General features: G+C 35.1%; 1 protein-coding gene across 2 annotated transcripts; it reads right to left on the reverse strand.

Annotated features, from left to right (window-relative positions):
• Positions 1-1,641: 1,641 nt before the first annotated feature.
• LOC132279429 (villin-4-like) lies at positions 1,642-22,312 on the reverse strand. Of its 2 annotated transcripts, XM_059781405.1 has the most exons (24): positions 21,979-22,289; positions 19,293-19,376; positions 18,970-19,069; positions 17,605-17,673; positions 17,283-17,519; positions 17,016-17,193; positions 16,787-16,919; positions 14,761-14,923; positions 14,522-14,669; positions 14,232-14,332; positions 13,076-13,231; positions 11,103-11,171; positions 10,895-10,963; positions 10,642-10,779; positions 8,974-9,102; positions 8,483-8,630; positions 8,335-8,345; positions 7,864-8,004; positions 7,229-7,354; positions 7,073-7,138; positions 2,714-3,038; positions 2,426-2,628; positions 2,143-2,336; positions 1,642-2,055 (listed from the first exon to the last, which is right to left on the reverse strand). In XM_059781405.1, the coding sequence occupies exons 2-23, from the start codon at positions 19,346-19,348 to the stop codon at positions 2,223-2,225; spliced, it is 2,880 nt and encodes a 959-aa protein (XP_059637388.1). In that variant the 5' UTR covers positions 19,349-19,376; positions 21,979-22,289; the 3' UTR covers positions 1,642-2,055; positions 2,143-2,222. The 2 variants fall into 2 exon arrangements, with proteins under 2 accessions (XP_059637388.1, XP_059637389.1); XM_059781406.1 differs by lacking the exons at positions 1,642-2,055; positions 2,143-2,336 and having other exon boundaries at positions 2,490-2,628; positions 2,714-2,746; positions 2,847-3,038; positions 21,979-22,312.
• Between the last annotated feature and the right edge of the window lie 914 nt (positions 22,313-23,226).

The raw sequence follows: 23,226 nt of genomic DNA on the forward strand, positions 1-23,226 counted from the left end.
CATCAAAAAAATCAATGAATAAATATATGTTAGAAAAACCCATGTTTCCCTGTATATATACATTTTCTTAAACTATACTCATCTCCTAAAAAATAGTAGAAGTAAGAACAAGACAAGTTATATATCTTGACAAAAAAAAAAAAAAAAATTGTAAATCTTTTCAAGAGTTGTATGATTGTATCTCTTTTTTTTTTTTTTTTTATAAAAATAATAATAAAAGGTAAAAAAAATAAATAAAGTAAAAACCTCCAATCCCTTCCCCTTTCCTTCCCATTCTTTCCTTCTTTCTTCCATTTTCCCTTGGTGTCAAATTGACTATAAAATAAAGTTACATGCTTCCATTAGGATAAGGAATCAAGGTCAAAGGAATAAGACGAAGAATAAACTCCACACAACTTAAGGCACAAAGGAAAAAGGGTAAAAGGAGGTATATTCTCATATATAATTATTTCCTCTTTATTTTTATTTATGATTCTATATAAATTAATCTAATGCTATTTTTAAGACGCATTGCATACAAGCACAACAAAACTATCAATTTCCCACGTTACTCTTTCAAATTTTCCATAAAAGGATTGTAATATACTAATATTTGTTTACAAATTCGGAGTTAGTTGGAGATCTACGATCTACATCAATGTATTATTTGCTGTAGTGCCACGTGGACAACTGACATTTATCCAATGGTCCACATTTGTCCGATCGGGTTGTACACAATATTCGCAAGCACGCTTTTTCACGAAGGTAGAGTACAAATTCGTCAATACTCATTACCGGGAATAACATTTTTTTACAAAATGTATAAACGAAGGTTCCGAGAAATTACGGCACTTTTGGTCGTATGTGGCACATGATAACTCAATTTAGCCATGCTCAATCCAAATCAAATAGCACCAACTTCACAGTTGGCACCCGAAATATGTTTTACCACCTTTTTTTCTTTTTCTTTTTTTATTTTCAACAAACAACCTCTTGCATTTTCTTACCATTCATGAAACCAAAACTGTAGAATTACAAATTACACAAGCCAAACAGTAGCATTTTTTTTTTTTTTTTTTTTTTTTGAGGTAGTTACTAATTCAACGGAGGAAGATATAAGCTCAGGGATGCTGAAGCCATGCATAATAAGCTCAGTGACGTGTGTGTGTGTGTGTCTGTGCGTGTGAGAGAGAGAGGGAGAGAGAGAACTTACCGAAAAAGAGAGGGACAGAGAGAGAGAGCAATTATGAGCAACAAGCACACACATAAATGAAAACTAATTCCGTGAGTGCAATTGTCACACACAACAACACACTTTGTGTGTGGTGAAAGTGAGAAGAAAGAAATTCAAGCAGAATTGGTTTGTCCAACAATAGTACATGACAATGATGTGATAGCATTAGCAATGGTGATGCAAGAAAAAACATGCTTGTGTGTGTGTTACGGTGTGTTATTGGCAGCTACAGGATGGCATAAAATCAATTATGCGATTTCCGACCACAGTTGGGAGCACTAAATTACGCAATAAATTTGAAAATTACCATTACGAAGGCGAGACTGCTTCTACTAATGGAATTTCAAACTATTGAACTTGATACAAACAGAATTGGAAGTCCTAATCACCAGCATCAACACTGGTAAAAGGAAAAGCACAGATAAAACTTGAAAAAAAAAAAAAGAATCACAATTTATTTCCAAAACAAATGAGTGGACTTGAATTACACTCTTTTATACACACTTTTCATCCTCGATCATACAATACAAGCTAAAATATCTGAATCCGCAAACCCTAATTGCTCTTTTGAAATCAATGGTTAAATAATGAAAAGGGGAAACAAAAACAAAAATGAAAGCTCTCACAACAAACCTGTGATTGTAAAGAATACCACCAAGCAACTACTCAAAAAAGAAAGAAAAAAAAAAAACAAAAGCTAAATAAGCCACACCACCATATGGAAAGAAATAGGAAACATCTCGGAATTATCCATCAGTCACGAAAACAAGCTTCTTGGGAGCATAAACAGCTAAAAATGCACTGATGCTGTCCCTTTCACACTTGAGAACCTGATTCCTCCACTGCAGAATGAAGATGGTGGTTATTAAAGTGAGTTGCGAGTTGCAAAAGAAGCCACATCAGAAAATATCAGGAGAGAAAAGCCATACAAATTTTACAAGCATGCTTCTTTCCATCAGCAATCTAAACTGCAGGAAGCTGAAGTAGAAAATCAAATGATCAAGAACACTCAGAACAATTGAAGGGCCATTTTCAGCTTATTCTGTTTCCACTTGGGCAACTTATAGAAAGCATCCTTTTTCATCCCGAATTTCTCCCTGAACTCTTCCGAAGATAGATAAGTCTGCACACATTAATTCTTCAAAATTTTAGTAAAAAGATAATAATAAAGCTAAATTTGTTATGTCATTATTATGTCTTTGAAGTATATACCTCTCGCTTGGTTACATCAATTTCTGTGACAGGATCTGCAGATAAAACTTTAAGGCGTTCATATGGGTATGTTAGGAGCCCTTCATCATCTTCAGCTTCTTCCTCTTTGACATCTTCTTGTATGGTTAGGGCTTCTATTCTGCTGCTCATAGAGTTCTCCTTGGAGTTTGTCTCTGCTTTTGCTTTGGGTGCCTCCGGGCTCACTTCACACATGATAAGATGGTTCATCAAATTTCAGTTGTAAAGAAAACAAATTCAATTTTCTCAAAATAGTTAACCAGTGCACACCTTTAAGAGAACGAGGTATAATAGTTTCTCGAGCTGGTTGTTCAAAAGACGAAGTTAGTGCTGCAATAGTTGCAGATCTGGAGGCCAGTTTTCCCGAATCTGGAGTCACAGATTTAGGATAAAGTTTCTTTACCATTGGGGGAGGAGTTGACAGGTTCCTTGTATTCGGACTCTCAAAATTGGCAGCTAAAGCATTAAACGCTGGAGACCTGCCTCTCACACGTACCCGATCAGGGCTGAAAGACACGCTTCTAGAACGCTGTGATTTCTCTGCTGCCACAGCAGACCTTCCTCCATATGGCACGGGAATTCTCCTTTTTGGTTTCTAATATGCAATATATTCCAATCAGAAAACTAACGCTAACCAGAACTATTTTCCAAGAAGAAAAAGAACAGATTATAAAAATCATATATAGAGATATATATGCTAAACTTTCTTGTTGCATTTACTCTTATCACATATAGGAATTTGAAGTTTTAGATGCAAGTAAACATAAAAAAAAAAAAAAGAAAAAAAGAAAAAACAGTTGATAGATATGAATGTTTGGTTGCTGTAATCATTTATCAAATATTTAACTCAGGTAGCATGCATATTAACGTTTTAAAAGCAGCAGTTTGCAAACTCCATCAGTCTGATTAGGAGACAACCTTTTGCCTAATTTTCCCTTTTAAATAAGTCATTATTATAATTCGTGTTACGATAAACACAGCGACCAAGAACAAATCAAGAAACACGACAGAAAAAGCCTACATCCACGGTGAAAATCTGGCAAAAGTTTTCACTATGCGAAAAACATGAGATTACAAGTTTCAGCCCCCCAAACCCTAGCTCTCACTCTCTTCTCTACGATTTTCAGCATCTTACTCTATCCACTCCAAACCCTAAATGCCCTTATATATTGGGCTACAAGAGAGTACTAATTAGGGTCCACGACCTGCAAGCAAAAAGGGGTCAAAATTCGGGCCACAACATCACAATTAGGGATGATAAAATATTAGCCTATTAATTTCATTATATTGCTTCCTGTAACCTAGGGTTAAATTTTCAAGTTCACAAATTTTATCAGGCAACTAATGGAGGGGGAAGATCACTTGGATATCTGTCTTTTTGGTTCACTAAGCTTAAATTAAAAAGTAGGGTTTTTCAAAATGTCCATAGTTGCGTGGAGTTGGTCTGTTATAGAATCCATTATGAGACTTCATAACCTTTAAGTCCTGGTCTCCATGGTATTCTTTGGGGTTCCTTTCTCATTCATTATCAGAGAATGAAGACAACTGATAGCCATTAAAGGACTCTCACCCAATACCGTTCTTTACCACCCATTATGACTTTTGGGACTTTCAATCAAAGACTTGGCTCTTCCTTACTCTTCAAAATAATATACATCCTTAAAACCTTCGCTTTCCTACTGCATAGCTACTTTCGTTGCTATTGCCCTATCAACCCTCCACTTTGATCAGTCAAGTGCATAATGGAGGACCTCCAACCGTTCTACTACTCAGCTCAATTGATCAAGCTTTCTTACTATGTATCCGATCATGATGGACACAAGTCTATTGATTTCCACCTACAACTGAAATCCTATTGCAATTGTTGACACTCCTTGTGCACTCTGTATCTCCTTCGACTTCTTTAAATTAAGCCAACTCACAAGGCAAACCTTCAAATCTAAAATCAATTGTGCACATGGAAGCACATTCGCATTGAGATCTAATCACAAACAGCAATCAACCAAACAAAAATAAAAACTTTTACATGGTTCACCAAACATGCCTACATTAATGTGAGAAGGAGAGGAAATACAAAGATAACACAAGCTACACCAAAAACTGACGACAGTATCCTAGCCACGTCACTCAAAGATATCTGAGCCCTGATAGCCATTAAAGGACTCTCACCCAATACCATTCTTTACCACCCATTATGACTTTTGGGACTTTCAATCAAAGACTCAGCTCTTCCTTACTCTTCAAAATAATATACATCCTTAAAACCTTCACTTTCCTACTGCATAGCTATTTTCGTTGCTATTGCCCTATCAACCCTCCACCTTGATCAGTCAAGTGCATAATGGAGGACCTCCAACCATTCTACTACTCAGCTCAATTGATCAAGCCTTCTTACTATGTATCGGATCATGATGGACACAAGTCTATTGATTTCCACCCACAACTGAAATCCTATTGCAATTGTTGAGACTCCTTGTGCATTCTGAATCTCCATTGACTTCTTTAAGTTAAGCCAACTCACAAGGCAAACCTTCAAATCTACAATCAATTGTGCACATGGAAGCATATTTGCATTGAGATCTAATCACAAACAGCAATCAATCAAACAAAAATAAAAGCTTTTACATGGTTCACCAAACATGCCTACATTAATGTGAGAAGGAGAGAAAACACAAAGATAACACAAGCTACCAAAAACTGACGACAGTATCCTAGCCACGTCACTCAAAGATATCTGAGCCCTGAAGCACTCTAATTTGCTTCCCACTCAACCCCGAGGTCCTGAGCCTCTCAAGCAATACCTATTTTAAGCTTGAGTGATGTTCCCATTTCTATAAGGCATGTCTGATAAAAATATGAAACATCCATCCCAAGTTGCTCTGGCAGATGTTTTAAGCCAGACAACATGAAAACAGACGAAAATAAAGAAAAGGATGAGGAGAAGGAATAAAACAAAGAGAAAGAGAAAGGAAAAGGGAAGGAAAATACTGATGCTTTTCCCTCTCTTCCGCCCTCCCTCATAAGTTGACCAATGACATGGGTATCTATGTCTCACTTCAAATTCCTTATTAAACAATGAATATGATTCCTTTTTACCCTGGTATTTTATAAGAAGAAACTTCACAACACCTAATCAACATAGACAAGTAAGTTGTGCATAATTTCTCTGTTTACTTCTGAAATGGGGTATGGCACTAAAGCAGAAAGTATGGCTCGACAAACAGATCTTGGAGAAGATAAAGATACAGTTAATGCAAAGTTCTGTTAATTGGGATAACTGATGGATGTTAAGGTCCAAGGAAGTATTCACATGCACCAAGAGGTCTTCAATATTGTTCAAAGCACATTTGTTTTTGCAATTCTTGGGTTCACAGGTAAGCCAGAGGAGAGCAGTGATACACTTGAGAGTTAGAAAACACTTTTATCCTCCTCAGTTTCTATTATTCTTTTTGTTTACTCACTCCATCCCAAAGTGTCCCTCTTTCCTTTTCGGGATGTCCCAGAATAGTTTTCCTTTTTAAAATTTAAGGTAAAACTAAATTATCCTGAAGTTTTGAAAACTTTCCTAAGCTAACAATACAAGCACACATGCATAATAAAAAGTTGGAGCCCCAGATAGAACATTTATATTGGGACAGATCAAGTAATTGTTTGTATTTTATCTTCAGTTCTTAAGGACAGGGAGGAGGACTCGTCCTTGAGAACTCATGTCGTTGAATTTATGCAAAGAATTTGTCTTATAAAAAAAACAGAAACCTACAGCCATCATCCATAAATTGTAATGATGTCATTTCTATGAGATATAATCAGACAACTTGCCTTAACTTTGTATCAAACCTAATTACCAAGGGGCGCATCCATAATACAAAAACTCACATGTAAGAACTTAATTATAACATCAACCCATCATCTCGAAACAATCTCATTATAAGTTTGAGATTAGATGTATTCCATTAAACTTAATCCATAGGCACCAACTCATTTCAGGGCTTTGGTTTCCTCAGAACTGAACTGGTGCTTCAATTTGTTTATTGAAAAAATAGACTGCGTATTTTTATCCTGTTGATTTATCATTACTTACTAGAAGATTTGCATGATTTGAGAAAGATTTTTCTCCACAACAAGACTGGACACCCATCTAAATTGTTACAATGAACAACCTGACGCCACATTGCAGCTGAAGAAATATATAAAGAATTGAAGGTTTTGTCACATACAGCTAAAGATCCTCATACTTTTTGATTTGGTGTCGATCCATTTCCGTCAAACATTTGCTCTTCTAGAAAAATATATTCTCTACATAATTATCCAACACATGTGACACGTGATACAGTCAAGTCATATACAAGTATAAGAGAGCTGATGATGCAAAACCCCTTACTACAGAGGCTTGCAATCCAGTATCTCAACTTTTTTTTTGGTTAAGCAAGCACCCACATGCACATTTCACAAATTGCCCACTACGGGACTCGAACCCCTCACCTCCCCTTTAAGGGAGGAAAGGTTCATACCATTGAGCTAATGGCTCATTGGTACAATCCAGTATCTCAACTTCTGAGGAAATGATCTTCTATACGAATAATCTTGAACCATAGCATCAGAGAAGCGAAAAAGAAAAAAATTACTTACATCTAGAGTTGGAGTCCCCCCATTTTTCACTATTGCAAGCTTCCTTTGGAACGAGTTTCCATGCATCTGATACCATACAATAACATAAGATACCTTATATAGTTCTTAATTCAAGTGACAACTTCCTTGATTTGCAGTTACAATGAGATCACTTACTGAAGATTTTGCGGAGTCCCATGAGAAGAAACGTATGAAGAAAGGTGGCTCACTCCCTTCCATAACAATATATATTGGAGCTTCACGAGATAATTTTTCCAGAAGAAAATCCCGTTCAAGAAATTTCTGTTAAATTATATGAAAAGAATAGGAATGTGAGTAAGACACTCGCTAAACATCATAACTCTCAGCAGATTGTCTCTATGCACTGCAAACTGCAGTGAGTTGAACATTTCATGGTATTCTCTCAAAGCCAATCACATACCACTTGACCAACAGGTCCTAAATTTTCATTGGTTTAAGACACGTCTTAAACATCAAGAAATGGAAGCTAACCCTAACCATGGGGTGCAGCCAGCCTTTGCAACCTTCCAAACCTCAATTTCAATTCGATAAAGCCCAGCCTTGGCTTCGGCTAGGGCTTTTCAAAATTAATGCAATCCCAACTCAGAACCACCCAATGCACAAATTTTAAGAGTCCAATTAATAACCCTGGACACAGTGGTCACCCAAGGTCTGTGAGTTTCCTATTATGGCCAAAAAATATATATGTGGTGGAAGTTCTATTAGCAGCCATTTTCTCCTTGAAACTGAAGTATGAATCTTTCTTCCAGCCAAAGCCTGTTAAAACATACCTCCCCAATAGTTAAAGATTGCAATCTGTCCTTGGAGTCAACCTGTTGCCCAACCCAGACAAAGATCTCTGAACGACAATCCAGGATGAATATATCTTCAGTCATCAAATCATCTTGATTGTAGTTGTATACCTCAGTCACCTGCAAGGACAACTTTATTTCAAGCTCATGGTGCAAACTTAACTGAACAAATACTAATACACATGAGACGTTAAAAAACAATCTTTCTCATTGTTTGTCACATAAAGATGTTTTTATGACATGATACACTTCAATACATTCCAAAACATCTGAATATATTGAGCATATACTGAAACAAATTAATTTAAATAAATGTGACATGGAGATGACACAAGTTCTTTCAGAATGCCACATTGCAAAAGCAAGCATAACCAAGAGTGAGGGTCAGACTGCATAACGTAATAGCCTTATTATGTGTATTAGAAAGAACAGATTGAAGGAAATACACACCTTCAATTCTCCTGCAGACCAGCACGAATTTCAGCAGTAATCAATACAAAGGAAAGAATAAGGATCGAATTACTACAACTTACAATATGTAAGACAGAGAAATTACATAATGGAGTAGATTGTTATATACAGAGATAATTCATCTCACCTTTTGAGAAGGTGCATGAGAATAGGTGAGGATCATTTTCAGCATCCCTACCAATCTTCTGGCTGGGGTATTCAGATTTCCCACCTAACAATTCCCAAAATAGTTCAGATTCTGAGCCTTCTTTTTGTGGTTTGGACTGCATATCCGGCTGCAAGTAAAATGTATGACAGCAAAAAGATGGAGGCTTGATCAGAGCAAGATAAAATGGATGTTCTTTAAAACACAGGAGTGATTACAAAAGTTAAAGGAGAAGCAAGATCTTCCTTGAAGTTAAAATAACAGTCTTAAGATGGATTGATTAGTCCATCTGATTTTCTTTTTCCTTTCTCTATTGGGGTTTTCAATAAAATGCAAATGCAAAATAATGAGTTATCACTTCTACTTGTGGTTCTAACAAGCAAAGACATTAACATAGAAGCAACTCATGAAGAAACCTGTATACACTAAAAATAACTCTAAAGTAACACAAATATCCATAACAGAAATCATACCTTTATCAGATCCAGTAGCCTCTCAACAAGTTCCTGGTCCCCTGAGCTTGCCAGGTTCCCAGACCACGTAAAAACAGAGGAGCTCCTATGTAATATGTAACAGTAGGAGGAATTTAAAGATGATGCCACCTGATTCCAAAAAAATAAATTAATTAATTAAAACCCTTTAGATATGCAGAAAATTAGTTCCCTAGGAATTTATTTTTTAATTTTTATTCATTATTATTATTTGTAACAGAGAGAGAGGGAGGGAGAAAGCAAGTAAATTTGTAGAATCCCTAAGTAGTAATGAGGCCATGGAACTGCACGAAAAAATTATAAGAACGTTATTCAGTATTGAGGCAAGGACCATATTGGAACTGCGATAAGAAATTATCATGCGATTGAACACCAAGAGAATACTAATATATGATATTATATAAATAGGAGATAACATGTAAAAAAGGATATGCTACTTAGTTAATTGAACTTCAAATAGTTATTTTTTGAATGACTTCTGGATAGAGATTGTGTTCATGCAGTATATGACAACTGAAAAAAGTTTTTCTGCCTAAATGCTGCTTCCCAGGTTTTTAGAACAGACTTATGTTTCTCATAAATTGATGAAAAATTTAGTTTCCTGAGGATTGTATACAGCTCATCTTGTTCTTGGCAAACATGGGGTGCCAAACTCCATTTTCCAATATCCCCAATGGACTTTCTTACAGGCAACCATATGAGGTAAAGTTTCTGAATAAGTCCCACTCGGTTCTAATGAAGAAACCCCTACATACTTCATCATAAATTTCTCTGAAGCTTTATGTGTACCATCAAATGTTTATTAAGGGATACGACCTGGAAAAGTAAAAAACAAAAATCTTATATTGGGGTACCTAAAAGGCTAAAACACCATTAGCACATGCCTGGTTGGAAATGAAAGGGATATTACCCAATTCTAGTCCTGCTACAGCAGGGTCCTAGGGAAAGAGGACTCTGACAGATCTTACCTTTGGTATTTCATAAAGTGACACCCATATGGTTGGAAATCGGTATCCAATACAAAATGGGCTCACCATATAAAATTTAAAACAACGTATCAGACAAATTCACAATGATGTTACAACATATGATGAAACTATATATTTTTTAAAAAATAAAAGTATTTAATAAAAATAATCAAAACTTGTAATATCAGGCGTCTCTAATGAGGCACGACACTTCTTAGAAGGAGCAGTATCAGTGTGTAATGAAATGGACAAGCAGAGAAACATGCTTCTCTACAAGTTTGTAGAAGTTCACCAAAAAATCCTGTGCTCCTGAGATTACACTTGAAAAAAATAAAGGAAATTTGACCATATCATCTGATCCAAGATATGGTAACTATTGCTCCTAACAGCACTGTTAATTGGATTATGATCAATCATATGACAAATGCTGCTAACAGAGCCATTTTCCTAACATAATTAAATAGTAACTAAAGAAAAAAAGAGAGAAAAATTAAAAACAAAAACTATATCCATCTCTATTAAAGACTGACCAAAGTGAAAATAATTAAGGGCTGCACCTTTGATTTTAAGATAAGGGTGTAAGATAGTGTTGGGAACTGAATTAAAATTCTGTGTAGCAAATAAATGATTTCAAAAGATGGAGAAAAAAATAAATAAATAAAGACTGGGAAACAGGACTTACTGGTTCAACTTGAATTGCTTGCATATTTTCAGGTCCAGACCCCTGAACTCGAAATAATGCGATTCCATCCTCTGTATATGTTGCATCTGGAAGTTCCTTCTCCGCAATATATTTCTTGTACCCATCACTAAGACCACCCTGATGAGTTTTGCATAAATAGGGTTTGCCAGTCAATTGGAAACAAAAACCAAAACATGACATTAGATGAATTTTAATGGAAGCTCCTTTCCTAGCATTTATCTCTCTCACAAACCTTAAAAACGATAAAGCTCTGAAAGATCAAAAAGAACTGGATTGGTTCATTGCCTTCATAGATGCGAGCCTATAAGTCCATAATCAAACTATCAATGCCAATATACATATAAAAAAATAAAATCATCAATACTATACTAACAATTCAACCACTAGTTCAATTATGAAAAAAAGATAAAAAAATTCAACCACTAGTTATTGTACATTACCTGAGCAGGCAAAAATTTCATTGACTCGACCATCTTGCTTGCCTGTGATATAGCTGAACTTCTATCTTCCTATATATCATGATAATTGCAAAGTAAATACATATATTGTGATATATGCATGAAAACAGCTCAGAACTAAAGTCTTCACGGGGGTTAAGCAAGAGTTCACACACTATTTCCAGAATTAATTATACAATATATAAAAAATACGTCCTCCATCCCAAAATAAATGTCCCTTTTAGGGACTCCCAACTTTTTAAGGGGACATGCCTTAAATGCATGTCACCTTTGTAAATTCCACAGTTAAACCTTTAGAAGTTTTTATTTTTTACACTTTATTACTTGGGGAAATCTTCAAAATCTAAGGACAACGTTGGGAAGCTAAAAACTTCTAAACATTGAATTTTCAAATGGGACATTTATTTTGAGACATCCCAAAAGAGAAAGGTGGACACTTATTTTGGGACGAAGGGAGTACTTTCAGTGTAATAGTGTATGTGCTTGGGTGTGTGTGTATATATATATATATCCATTTGTATATAATTATTTATATATGGATAGAGAGAGAAGGGGTGGGGGAGGAGGGATTTGAGCAAAAATGACTGAAATTGTAGATAAACTATTCTTGATAATGTAACCATTCAAAGTAAAAAAATCTAAATCATTTTGATCCTCAATACAAATTCAATGCCAAGTGGCCCTAGAGTTTCTCAGTTTGGAATGTTCATGTGATCGCAAGAATGGTCCCATCAAAGAATTTTTACACACACATATATAATCTGAATGCATTAAAAGAATCAATTATCAAGGCTCAGAGCAAATTGAAGAAGAAAAATCATTCTGATGAAGCATTTGGATGTGTTGTGCTGAACTCCAAAGACAATCAAAGAAAAGTAGACATACTACCAGACTCTTCTAGGAGCTAAGAAAAGATTTTAATTGGGACATATTCATAAAGTTCCGAAAGGGAAAAAGAGAAAGTAGGGCTGAGCCAAGGGACAAGGGGCACAATATGCATTAGTTTTGCTTGATATCCTCTTATATGAAGGAAAGAAATGATAGCCCTGATCCTGTTGAATTATCCTAAACTGAAACAAAATCAAGATGATGAAAAATGAATATCATAAGAAACTGTGAGACTACTAAGATTACGTAAGAAAATAATTTACAATGTGAGTCAATAAAGGCCTTAGGAGACCCAAGTGCATAACTAATTAGCCTAGGAGAAGTACATAAAACTTTTAAAAGGATGATAATAGAAAATAACTTGGTAGTATTCTAGTTCATGTCTGAAGACTCTGAACATTACAAAGTAACACGGGGTTACATGGCAAGAAAGACTTCAGGGGTTACATGGCAAGAAAGACTTCATCTGATTTCTATAGCAAGATTAGATAAACATGTTGAAGGATACATATTTTTTAAATTATTTTTATGATCTCGATCAAAAGAATGAACATCTTGCTCTAAATACTTATAACAACTCTTTTCCCCAAGATCAAATACACAACCATTTTTAATATTCCAAAAAGTGACAATAAGGTGGATTATTACACTACAGTTTTATGCTCTGACCATGTACCATGGAAGACTAGTTCCCAAGTTTGATGGCCTAAGGTATGTTATGAGATAAAGTTAGGCACGGTGATTGTTGTCATTTTATGCATCATAGAAAAGCTTAAGAGGGACTATAACTGTCAATAACAACAACAACATCATTAAAAAAAAATCAGAATTACAAGGTCAAACTTTTTTGTTGGGTTTCAGGGAGAGATTATAAATCTATAGAGGAGATTGTTGTTTTTTTGGCCTCTTTGAAGGCTTGAGGCGTTTTTTGGCCTTGTGTATTTCTTTGGGATTCACTTCCCTTTTGAGCGCTCTTTTATAAAATATTACTTATCAAAAAAAAAGTAGTAGATGCTGTATGATATATACCCCATACAAGACTTAAAAAAAGTGAAAAATCTATTCACCTCAACACTCTGCTTCCCAAACCATGTTCCAATAAGGTATTCCTCTTTATCTTCTCCAGGATATGAATAGTGAAAAATATAACAATCTCCACTGTAAAATTTTGACTGATCAGAAGCTGGAAGGAGAATCTTCTCTTGGCCATTCACACGCCAAACCTGTGCAACCATGATGAAAGCTACCATTAGCAACTGAACCAGAAAATGCAATCTAAAAATTGATCTAGGGTTCATTTAAGTTTTAGTTATCTTGTTATTCAGTATGGCGAGGCAATAATTAATGAATCACCAGGAACATTTTAGTGAGGCATTTTAGAAACAACTAATATTAGGAACCAAATCAGATATGCTGAGAAAGCATTTCACGAACATTTGAAAGACCATGCAATATGGGTATAATTTTCAAAATTCTGATTTTTTTTAAAGTTTCTGAAGCATTCCCTACAAAAATACATATAAATTTCTTAAGAGATATTTTCTCTTTCCTTTCCCTGAAGTTTCATTTTGATTTTCATACACTTATTTTCCCTACAAACTTCCTTTCATTTCTCATAATCTTCAGTATTTTGGCCTTTCACTTCCCCGTTTCACATTTCCCCTATAATTTATTATCACATTATCCAGTTCCAGTTCAACAAGACATGCAGTCTTACCCTTACCAGAAAAATACATGCAGTTTTACATCCTGAAATCCCATTCTAGCAACCATGGAAGAGGCAAGGTGAGAGGCTCCTAGATTTTATAGAAAGGGGTATGTCCAATACTACTTTCCAGGAAGTTGAATCAAATAGTAAATTAGATTAAAACAATAATTTTCTTCTGTCAATTGGTCCCTTATTAAGAGAAGGAGGTTACCCAAGGAAATTTAAATTAGACTATCTAGAAAAGCAAGTTTAAAAACATGAATCTTGTCCTTTTATCTTGCTTGGACACTGAGTCCTTTATGTTTCTCTTTCTTTAACAAAGTTTAGTTTATTCGGTAAAAAAAAAAAAGAAGTAGCATATTCGCAGTCACCCATCTTAATATATTAATGAAGGGCTAGCCTAGTGCACCAGGTTCCCGCCATTGCGGGGTCTAAGGAGGGTCAGATGTATGCAACCTTACCTCCACATGCGGAGAGGCATCTTAATATATTAATACAATAAATGTTTACAGCACCTGCAGATTTCCTGTGCAGTCAATATACGGTTGAGGCTCTTCTTTAGCAGGAGACGCTTTCAATAGACCCTTCACATTAACCCCTTGGCGTTTTAGAAGTGCTACAAAATTATTAATTAAGAACAGTAGTAAGAACTTTTGTAATAAGAACAATAATACTAAGAAGAACAAGAACAAGAACAAGAAGAACGAGAAGAAGAAGAATATAAATTCTCAGGTGCATATAAAGTATCTTGCAATTATAATTTCAGAAAAGGGCAAAAAGTCTGCAACATATATCAGTTACTGACCGGCAACCTTGCCTCTGCCATCCTCAGAAACAGCTGCAGCAGTAGACTCGGGCCATGAATCAAACTTTGACCGAAACATCACTGTCTCAAATCCCTCGATCACACGGATAATATGAGATTTTGGTCGATCAAGGCCACGAACTAATTCCTGTTCAGTGAGACCAACAATTATAAAAGGATGGTAAAAGGTTTGCATCCAGATTAAGAATTTCAATTAGATAGAAAAAATTAAATATTACTTCTGTAGCTCCACTTGCACTTTTTCTTTCATCAAGAGAGGTGTTCCTCCCCATCCACACAAAAACTTCTGCTCCACAATCTAGAATATAGCATTTATTTGTGCTTAGCAACTCCTGTGTCAAAGGCTCAGCCTCTACAAGTTCTGCCTTCCCATTCTCAACACTTAAAAAGCAAAAACAATTTTGTCAGAGCCCAAATGTAATGGATCCATATTTCACCGCCTCAACAGAATTTTGATTTAGTAAAAGAATTCATAATCACAAAATTTGTCCAATGAATATTCATTTTAGCACATTTCAAGGAAAAGGACTTTTGTTTTCTACTTTTCAAATTTTTTTCTTGTCTCTGTTTCAGATTCCTTCTTTAGTGGCTGAGATAATTGACGTTGGGGGGGGGGGGGGGGGGGGGGGCGAAGGTGAAGAGTTCAAATTTCACTTGGTTCGATGGGAACAAGTGTGCCATCCAATTCGGTTTGGAGGCTTAGGGTTTCGGAGGTTGTTACGTTTTAATAAGGCTCTTCTTGGTAAATGGCTCTGGACGTTTGGGATCGAGAGGCATTGGTTATGGAGGAAAGTTATTGCTTGCAAATTTGGGGAAAGTCGTGGTGGGTGGTGCTCCCTGGAGATGCGTGGTCCAAGGGGGGTGGGAGTTTGGCATTTTATTCGGAGGGGATGGGATGATTTCTGCAAGTATGTTCGTTTTCGTATTGAAAATGGAAGGAGGATCAGTTTTTGGTTGGATCTTTGGTGTGGGGATCTCCCTCTTGCTCTCGCGTTCCCACAGCTCTACAGGATTGCTTCTCATCGACAGGCCATGGTTGTTGACTGTTATCATTTTGATAACGGGAAACTGTCTTGGGATGTTCGTTTCAGGAGGCATTTTCAGGATTGGGAGATCGAGGATGTTTCTCGTTTTCTGGAGTTGTTGTATAGCCAGGTGTTTTCTTTTGGGGGATCGGATCAGTGGTTCTGGGTTCCTACCACGCATGGCCGTTTTGAGGTTAGGTCCTTTTTCAAATGCCTTTCGTTTGGTCATAGAGATCCCTTCCCTTGGAAGTCTATTTGGTGGTCCAAGGCTCCCCGCAAGGTTGCCTTTTTTGCTTGGACCTCTGTTCTGAGTAAGATTTTAACCCAAGATAATCTGAGGAGGAGGAATCAGGTGGTGGTCAATCACTGTTTCATGTGCTTGTGTCACGAAGAGTCTGTTGATCACCTCCTTTTACATTGCAGCATGGCCAGAGATTGTTGGGATTTGATGCTTCGTTTATTTGGGATTCATTGGGCAATGCCTTTCTCCTCTAGAGGGTTAATTGAGGCTTGGAGAGGCGCCTCTATTGGGGCTGGCATTAGAGATGCTTGGAGGGCTACGCCGCTTTATATCTGGGGGTGTATTTGGCTTGAGAGAAATAGGAGATATTTTGACGGGAAAAAGAAGCATGTTTCTATGCTTAAGTTCTCTATTATTTCTACTCTTTTTGTTGGGTTTCAGGGAGAGATTATAGATCTATGGAGGAAATTATTGTTTTTTTGGCCTCTCTGAAGGTCTAAGGCGCTCTCTGGCCCTTGTGTTCCTTTTGTTTCTTTGGGTTTCGCTCCCCGTTTTGAGCGTTTTTTAATAAAATCTTACTTATCAAAAAAAAAAAAAAATTCACATATATGAAAAGCTTAAAGAAAATATAAATTAAAGAAATGTATGTTCCAAATGATATAAATGATATTTGTATTAAATAACATATGAAATAATATAATTAAATATCACATACCCACAATATTGCCCCTAGCAAGGCTTGAGTACTCAACCTCCCCTTTGAGAAGGAGAGATCATACCATCTGGATTAATGCCCATTGGTTATATACATAACAATGTTATCTTTACAAAAGAAGACCTTTTTAGCACCTCAAGTTTCAAACAATAATGATAAATTTAGCAAAATATGGATATTCTGAAAATACCAGATGCAATTATGATAGAGATTTTTGTAACATTGAGCCAAAAGTCAAAAGGCAAGGCCAAAAAAAATATTACCGAAACAGCCTGGTAGGAAGAGCATCCATAGCTTTATCCTCGTCATTAGCTGTTTTCCTTGGAAGCGGAGCAAAGCCACCAAAAAAACCCCAGAATTCTCCAGTTTCAGCATCAGCCATCAATTTTCCGTCCTCTACAGAGATAGAATAGTACGTAGAAATTAGAATTCAAATAATGATTAGTCATTCAGGTATTAACATTCAAACTACCCAATTGATTATTCACTTACCAATGGCAGCTATCTCACATTTTCCACCATGATAAGTATCTTTAATGTACTGGACAACTTCTAGTGCTTTAGCCCTCTCTTGAATAGATGAGTTGGAACCATTAAACTGAAAAATTTTAGACTTCGTATCCAGTATAAAAATGTCATCATGATTGAGAGAAGACCGAGAAAAAGAAACCTGTCAACATATAGAAACTTGAGAATGAACATATAAAAGAATACATCCTGATAATTCATCATCAACATCAGTAATAAACATAGACTTGCCTCTTTAACATGAACAACGTGCTTTCCCCTGCAAACGTACAAACGTGTTTGGTGCTCTTCAGCTTCTGCATGCTTGAACCCAGATGCAACTCCACCTTCTTGAGGTATGATACATGGTTTAAAATAAGAAAGAAATTTCTCAGTTTCATGGCCTTGTACTTCACGATACTGTACAGCACGGCCTCCAAGAGCTGCATCCAGTTCAACAGTTTTGACGGCTGCAGTACCAGCTTCATCCTATATAAACAGAGTTCTGACAATTAAACAACAGTTGTAACAGATATTGAATTAAGGAGAAAAGCTACATAAAATAAAATCTTACCTGACTGGTATCTTTGCCAAGCCAATAATGGATATCATTACGTAAGGCACCACTCTTTAAAGCAGTTGTCTGAGAGAAGGAAATTATATAGAGTATATTATTGATATGAATGAAAATGAATGACTTTGAACATGCACAATGGACAAAGAACAAGAATCACATCTTCCTTCCCATTTAAAAACACAATGTAGCATTTAAATAATCAACCCAAGAAATAAACAAAGGTATATCTTCTTAACAAATAATTTATATGCTATAGGACAATAATCTAATCACCAACAAGAAAACCAAGTGTATAGAAGTTATAGTTTCTCTATTTAAATTTTAATTCTCACTATAAACTATTAACTCCATAAATGACATCAGATATCCTTTTTTTCTTTTCTTTTTTCTTTTTTTTTTTTTCATTTTTGGGCAAGTGTAATGTCAGCATCACTGGAGAGTAGTTTCCAATGGTGTGGTATGTCTTCAAAAGGTATATCTTTTTAACAAATAATTTATATCCTAGAGGACAATAATCTAATCACCAACAAGAAAACCAAGTGTCCAGAAGTTATAGTTTCTCTATTTAAATTTAAATTATCACCATAAACTATCAACTCCATAAATGACATCAGATATCTTTTCGTTTTTTTTCTTCTGTTTTTTTTTTTTTGGGTAAGTGTAATGTCAGTATCACTTGAGAGTGGTTTCCAATGTTGTGGTTTACTACACAAAAGAGAAATCATTATGTGCTAGCCAATATACTATGTTATGGCACATGCTGCCGCTACTATGTCATGGCACATGCTGCCCCTACTATGTCATGGCACATGCTGCCACTTTTGCAAGATGCAATTTGTAAATTTAGGACAGTTCAGAAATCTGGAAAATAGTATTCAAAAAGAGAAAACCAGCCCATTCTTTCAACAGGTTCACCTTTCTGCACCATCTATCCACTTTGAGATTCTCTCTCCCTCTAAGGGATCACCATAATTTTAAGTTGGAGTTTCAACTTGGAAATGGAAAGATTAAGGTTCATCTTTCTATAATCCATACACTATGTTGCTAATTTTAAAAAGTTGTATGGCAGGAATTCTTTCCAATTCACAATAGAAATGGTGTTATATGTCTTATTATATTATGTAGAACATAAACTGCATAAAAGATGTTGTCAAGATCATATATATTAAACATGATCCTTTTATAGTCACAGCTCCATCATACATTGTATATACTCATACACACAAAAATACGGTAACAACATAAGAAACTGACAATGGCCACTGTAGTAAAGACTATTGAGTTAAAATAGAAGTGTAAAAAAATTGCCACATAGGAGTCACTATCAGGACGATGCAATTAGATCAGCATTAGATCACTCACATTCAGGATCACATAGGAGTCCCCGGTAAAAAATTTTCCATGAGAGGACTTTGGAACTGGTACAGGCCGAAAGTTCTCAATGCGCCATATGTCGATTCCGCTATATAATGTAAAGGAGAAAAACAGGAATGAAATGAAGTTCAAAACCAAAGAATAATATAGCCCTGATAATATTGTTCTTTCTCTTTTGTATACCCTTCTTTTGTTGAAACTGTTTAAGTACATTAGAAAACATTTGTGACATGCAGAAGGGGACTGAGATACTGATATTGAAAGGATAAACAACTCCTACTTCAACATGCTAAATTTAAGAGAAAGGATACGCCTTTTGTCCAGCTCCCTGGAAAGCTGGGTCCAAATCTCTCATTGAAACAGCCATACTAAAACTTTCTCCGTTAACTCTGCAACTGTCGTCATAAGTGGCACCATGAAATGATTATGTAAGTGAAAAATAAAGAAAGACTTTACTATAGGACACCCCAAAAATATATGTACAAATACATCATAAGGAGAGTTAATCAAACATCTCTTGGCAGCTAGGTACTATGACAAGATGCTAACTTAGAGATTTATTATCAATGATATATTTTGTGAAGAGATGGGCATGGCTATTAGACCATAAATTAAGAAATAAAAGGTCTGAAAACATAAAACTGTGCAAAAAAATTCTGCTTGGTTTATTATTTGAAAATTGTTTTATGAAAACTTAATATTCCCACTATCAGCTCGCTTCTAACATAATGGCCCATCAATTTAAAGGGATCCCTGTAGAACACCCAAGCATCCTTCTGCAATTATTGTAGAACTAAAGTGAGCAGATTTGATCAATAAATCTGGCCATTGACATATTGCATATAAAACCATGTAATTTTTTTAACAATTCAGCCCAAGTACAGGAACTTTTTCCTATGAGTTGAACCTGTTTCGTAGTAAAACTGAAGGGACCTCTCTATGCAGAGAAGCCTACATGCAACACGTGTCTCATAATGAAAAATAAATAAATAAAAGCTCATCTAAAATTTTCTCCATAGGCAATGCTTCTAAAACATTTTGTAAATGAGTTTGGTACCTCAAATCTATTGTAACAAAGTTCAGGATCAGGCAAGGGAGGAGCCAGGATTTCAATTTAGGGGGTATAGTGCGAAAAAAAATTAAACAAAGAAAAGAAGAATTTTAGGTAATAGAAGAATGACATAACTTTAGAAAGAAAAATAATAGAGCAAGGAAGGAAAATTTTAATTTTTTTAAGGAAATTAAAGGAATTTATGAGAGAAAGAGGAAAATGAGGAAAAATTAAAGAGAGTTTTAGAAACTAAAATAATTTTAGGGGGGTATTATACACAAATTTCCATATATATGTAAAAAATTTAAGAAAATAACTATAATAATATAGTGGGCGGGTCAAGTCAGGAGCAAATCTATTGTAACAAAGTTCAGGATCAGGCAGGGGCAGAGCCAAGATTTCAATTTAGGGTTATAGTGCCAAAAAAAAAAATAAACAAAGAAAAGAAGAATAAGAAGAAGAATTTTAGGTAATAGAAGAAGAAGAAAAAGGAAAGAAGAATGACATTAAATTTTTTTAAGGAAATTAAAGGAATTTAAAGAGAGGAAGAGGAAAATAAGGAAAAATTAAAGATATTTTAGAAACTAAAATAATTTTAGGGGCATTATTATACACAAATTTTCATATGTGTAATAAATTTAAGAAAATAACTATAATAATATAGTGCGCGGCCCCAAGTAAGGGGGCATGTGCCCCCTCTGGGCATGAACTGGCTCCGTCCTGTGATCAGGTTTCTCTACAAAATGTACATTTGTTTTGAAACTAAATTCCCTCTGTAAGTTACCATCTTTTCTGGGTTGTGATTGTCACTTCCGATTCCTGTGTTGCCTCATTCCATGGTCAAGTTGATTCTATACATAACTTTTTATCACAACTGTAACCTCCACTTGTTCTACCAAAGAAGAAAGTAAAATTCTCAATACAATAATTCAATGAGAAAGTAGAGATAAATATCATGTGACTCGGCTAAATGAACCATTAATACAGCTAGCAACTAACAAAAGGAGCTAAATTTTCACATGCCAGTGAGAATGCAATTGCAGGGACCAGACGAAGACTCCAACAGGTCAACAAAGCTTAGCCTCCAAAAACCTCACCTGACTCATTCCTCTACTCATTCCTCTAATTACCTCTTCAACCGATAGGGACGTATTGTGATTTGTACAATTGTACTGATAAAGAATTCGATTAAACTAAATAAGAAGCTAAAGGACACTGAAGATAGTTCAAATTAGTAGAATTTTTAAATAAAACACGAAGACTGAAAAGGATTTGAAAAAGAAAAATTAAGAGAGAGAGGAGAGCTATAGTAATAATATGTTTTACACGGGCAAAGAGGCGGAAAGATCTTTGCTTCATTCACATACCAATGAAAAAGATAATGGGAAATTTATTAAACTTTATAAACAAACAACTCTTCCACATTAATAGGAACAAAATAAACACAATGTCGCAAAAAGAAAATTATATTGTGTATATATGTATATACACATTATATTAATAGTTCGTGCGATCTTGAAACTCTAAAATTGCTTAAACATATTACAGATTTTGCGCAATTCACAAAGCATCGCAATTACAACGTCCGTACATTATATTTTAAGTTTTACATCAAATCCCAACACATCAAAATTATAATATAAACAATGAATATGTATGTGAATTTCACATCAGCAAATCGAGCTACATTGTTATGCAGCGAAATGAAGCTAAATCGCCCCAGATCAGTAAAATTCAATACTTGCAAAATCAATCGAAGGCTAGCGTATACATGAGAAATCAAAACTTCAGAATTTCTGTTTCAATTAGTTACGCCCAGACCTCAACAAACACATTGAAAAGATAACAATTCATTGATTCGAGCACGAAAATCTTAACACATAAATCCACAAATTATAATAAAAGAAGAAGAAGAAAAACAACTTTTTTTTTTTTAATGAAATTACCTTCAGCTGAGGAAATTAATCTGAAGTAGACTCAAAATGAATCAACAGATCCAATTGAAAAACCGTATTTACAGGAAATTAAGCTCGATCTTCACCGAATCAAAGTTGCTGGCAAAAAGGTTGGAAACAAAGGAAAGTGGGGTTTGAAGAAAGAGAACAGCAGTCTAGAGAGAGAAAGAAGAGAGAGAAGGAGAGAAAAGTGAGGAGGCGGGTTGGAGGGAATGATGAGTTGCCAAGCGTGCTTATCACTAACGGCAGCAAAAGGTTGGGACAGAGGAGAGAGAAAGAGAGAGAAATGAACTGTAAATTTGATTATAATATTAAACAACAAATTAACATAACTGGAAGACAATTAAGACCATAATTAATTTCTGGTTTGATCTGAAACAGTGAAAGAGATAAAAACGAAATTAGACACCTTTAATTTTTTAAAGCCCCTTTTAGAAGAATTACAGGTAAAATTTGTTGTCGTTGGCTTGTTCAGATTTTTCTGTTCTGTATTTATTATTATTCTTTTTGATTTTTGATAATTAATAAATTACATATAAAGATATATAGATATATATATATGTATAGATATATATAAAAGTGTGTGTATAGAATCTATAGATACAAATATGTATGTATGTATGTTGAAAGATGCTCCGAGAATGACTTTTTATGGTTGGTGACGGTGTGCTTTGCTTTCCGCTTTGAGAGGTTGATAGAGAAACCGGGAAGGTCGGTACCGGCCATCATCATTCATGCGTTTACCATAAAGGCCAGGCCCATGGATAGATAGATTCATAAATGGGCCCGTTTGGTGGGCCCTTATTTTTTTTTTTTTCTTTTAATTAATTTTTATATTTATATGGTAGGAGATAGTTTTAATTTAGAACTTTTTCCCACAGTTTCCTGCTATACAGTTTCATCACATTTACTTTAAAATTTTACCATTTTTAATGATAAATTTCACAGAACGTCACTGTTTTAAATTTTTACAATTAAAATGCTGCATTCTATAATTTTTATGAATTCCAAAAAATATTATTCAATAGGACAATATACAAACTTTGCAGTATTCACAATCAAGAAAGAAAAAATTACCAACCCTTTATCAATTAAAAGTGTTGGGCATTTAGGAGGGATGCAAAAGATAGATCTAACTTTGACAAAAAATAAATAGATTAACTAAGAAAAAAATATATGAGAAAAATTATATTCAAATATAGGTTAACATCAAATTTTCATATAATATTTTTAGTTCTT

Source organism: Cornus florida, unplaced genomic scaffold (assembly GCF_030987335.1).
Source record: "Cornus florida cultivar Cherokee Brave unplaced genomic scaffold, ASM3098733v1 CherokeeBrave_3.0.0_Hap2_Chr10, whole genome shotgun sequence".
Classification (NCBI taxonomy): Eukaryota; Viridiplantae; Streptophyta; class Magnoliopsida; order Cornales; family Cornaceae; genus Cornus; species Cornus florida.

Coding starts and splice junctions, on each gene's coding strand:
- LOC132279429 (XM_059781405.1), bottom strand. CDS start 19,348: ATGGCTGTTTCAATGAGAGATTTGGACCCAGCTTTCCAGGGAGCTGGA. Junction 17,674..18,969: donor ACTCCTATGTGATCCTGAAT/GTGAGTGATCTA, acceptor TCCTTCTCTCAG/ACAACTGCTTTAAAGAGTGG. Junction 10,964..11,102: donor TGAAATTTTTGCCTGCTCAG/GTAATGTACAAT, acceptor ATGGACTTATAG/GCTCGCATCTATGAAGGCAA.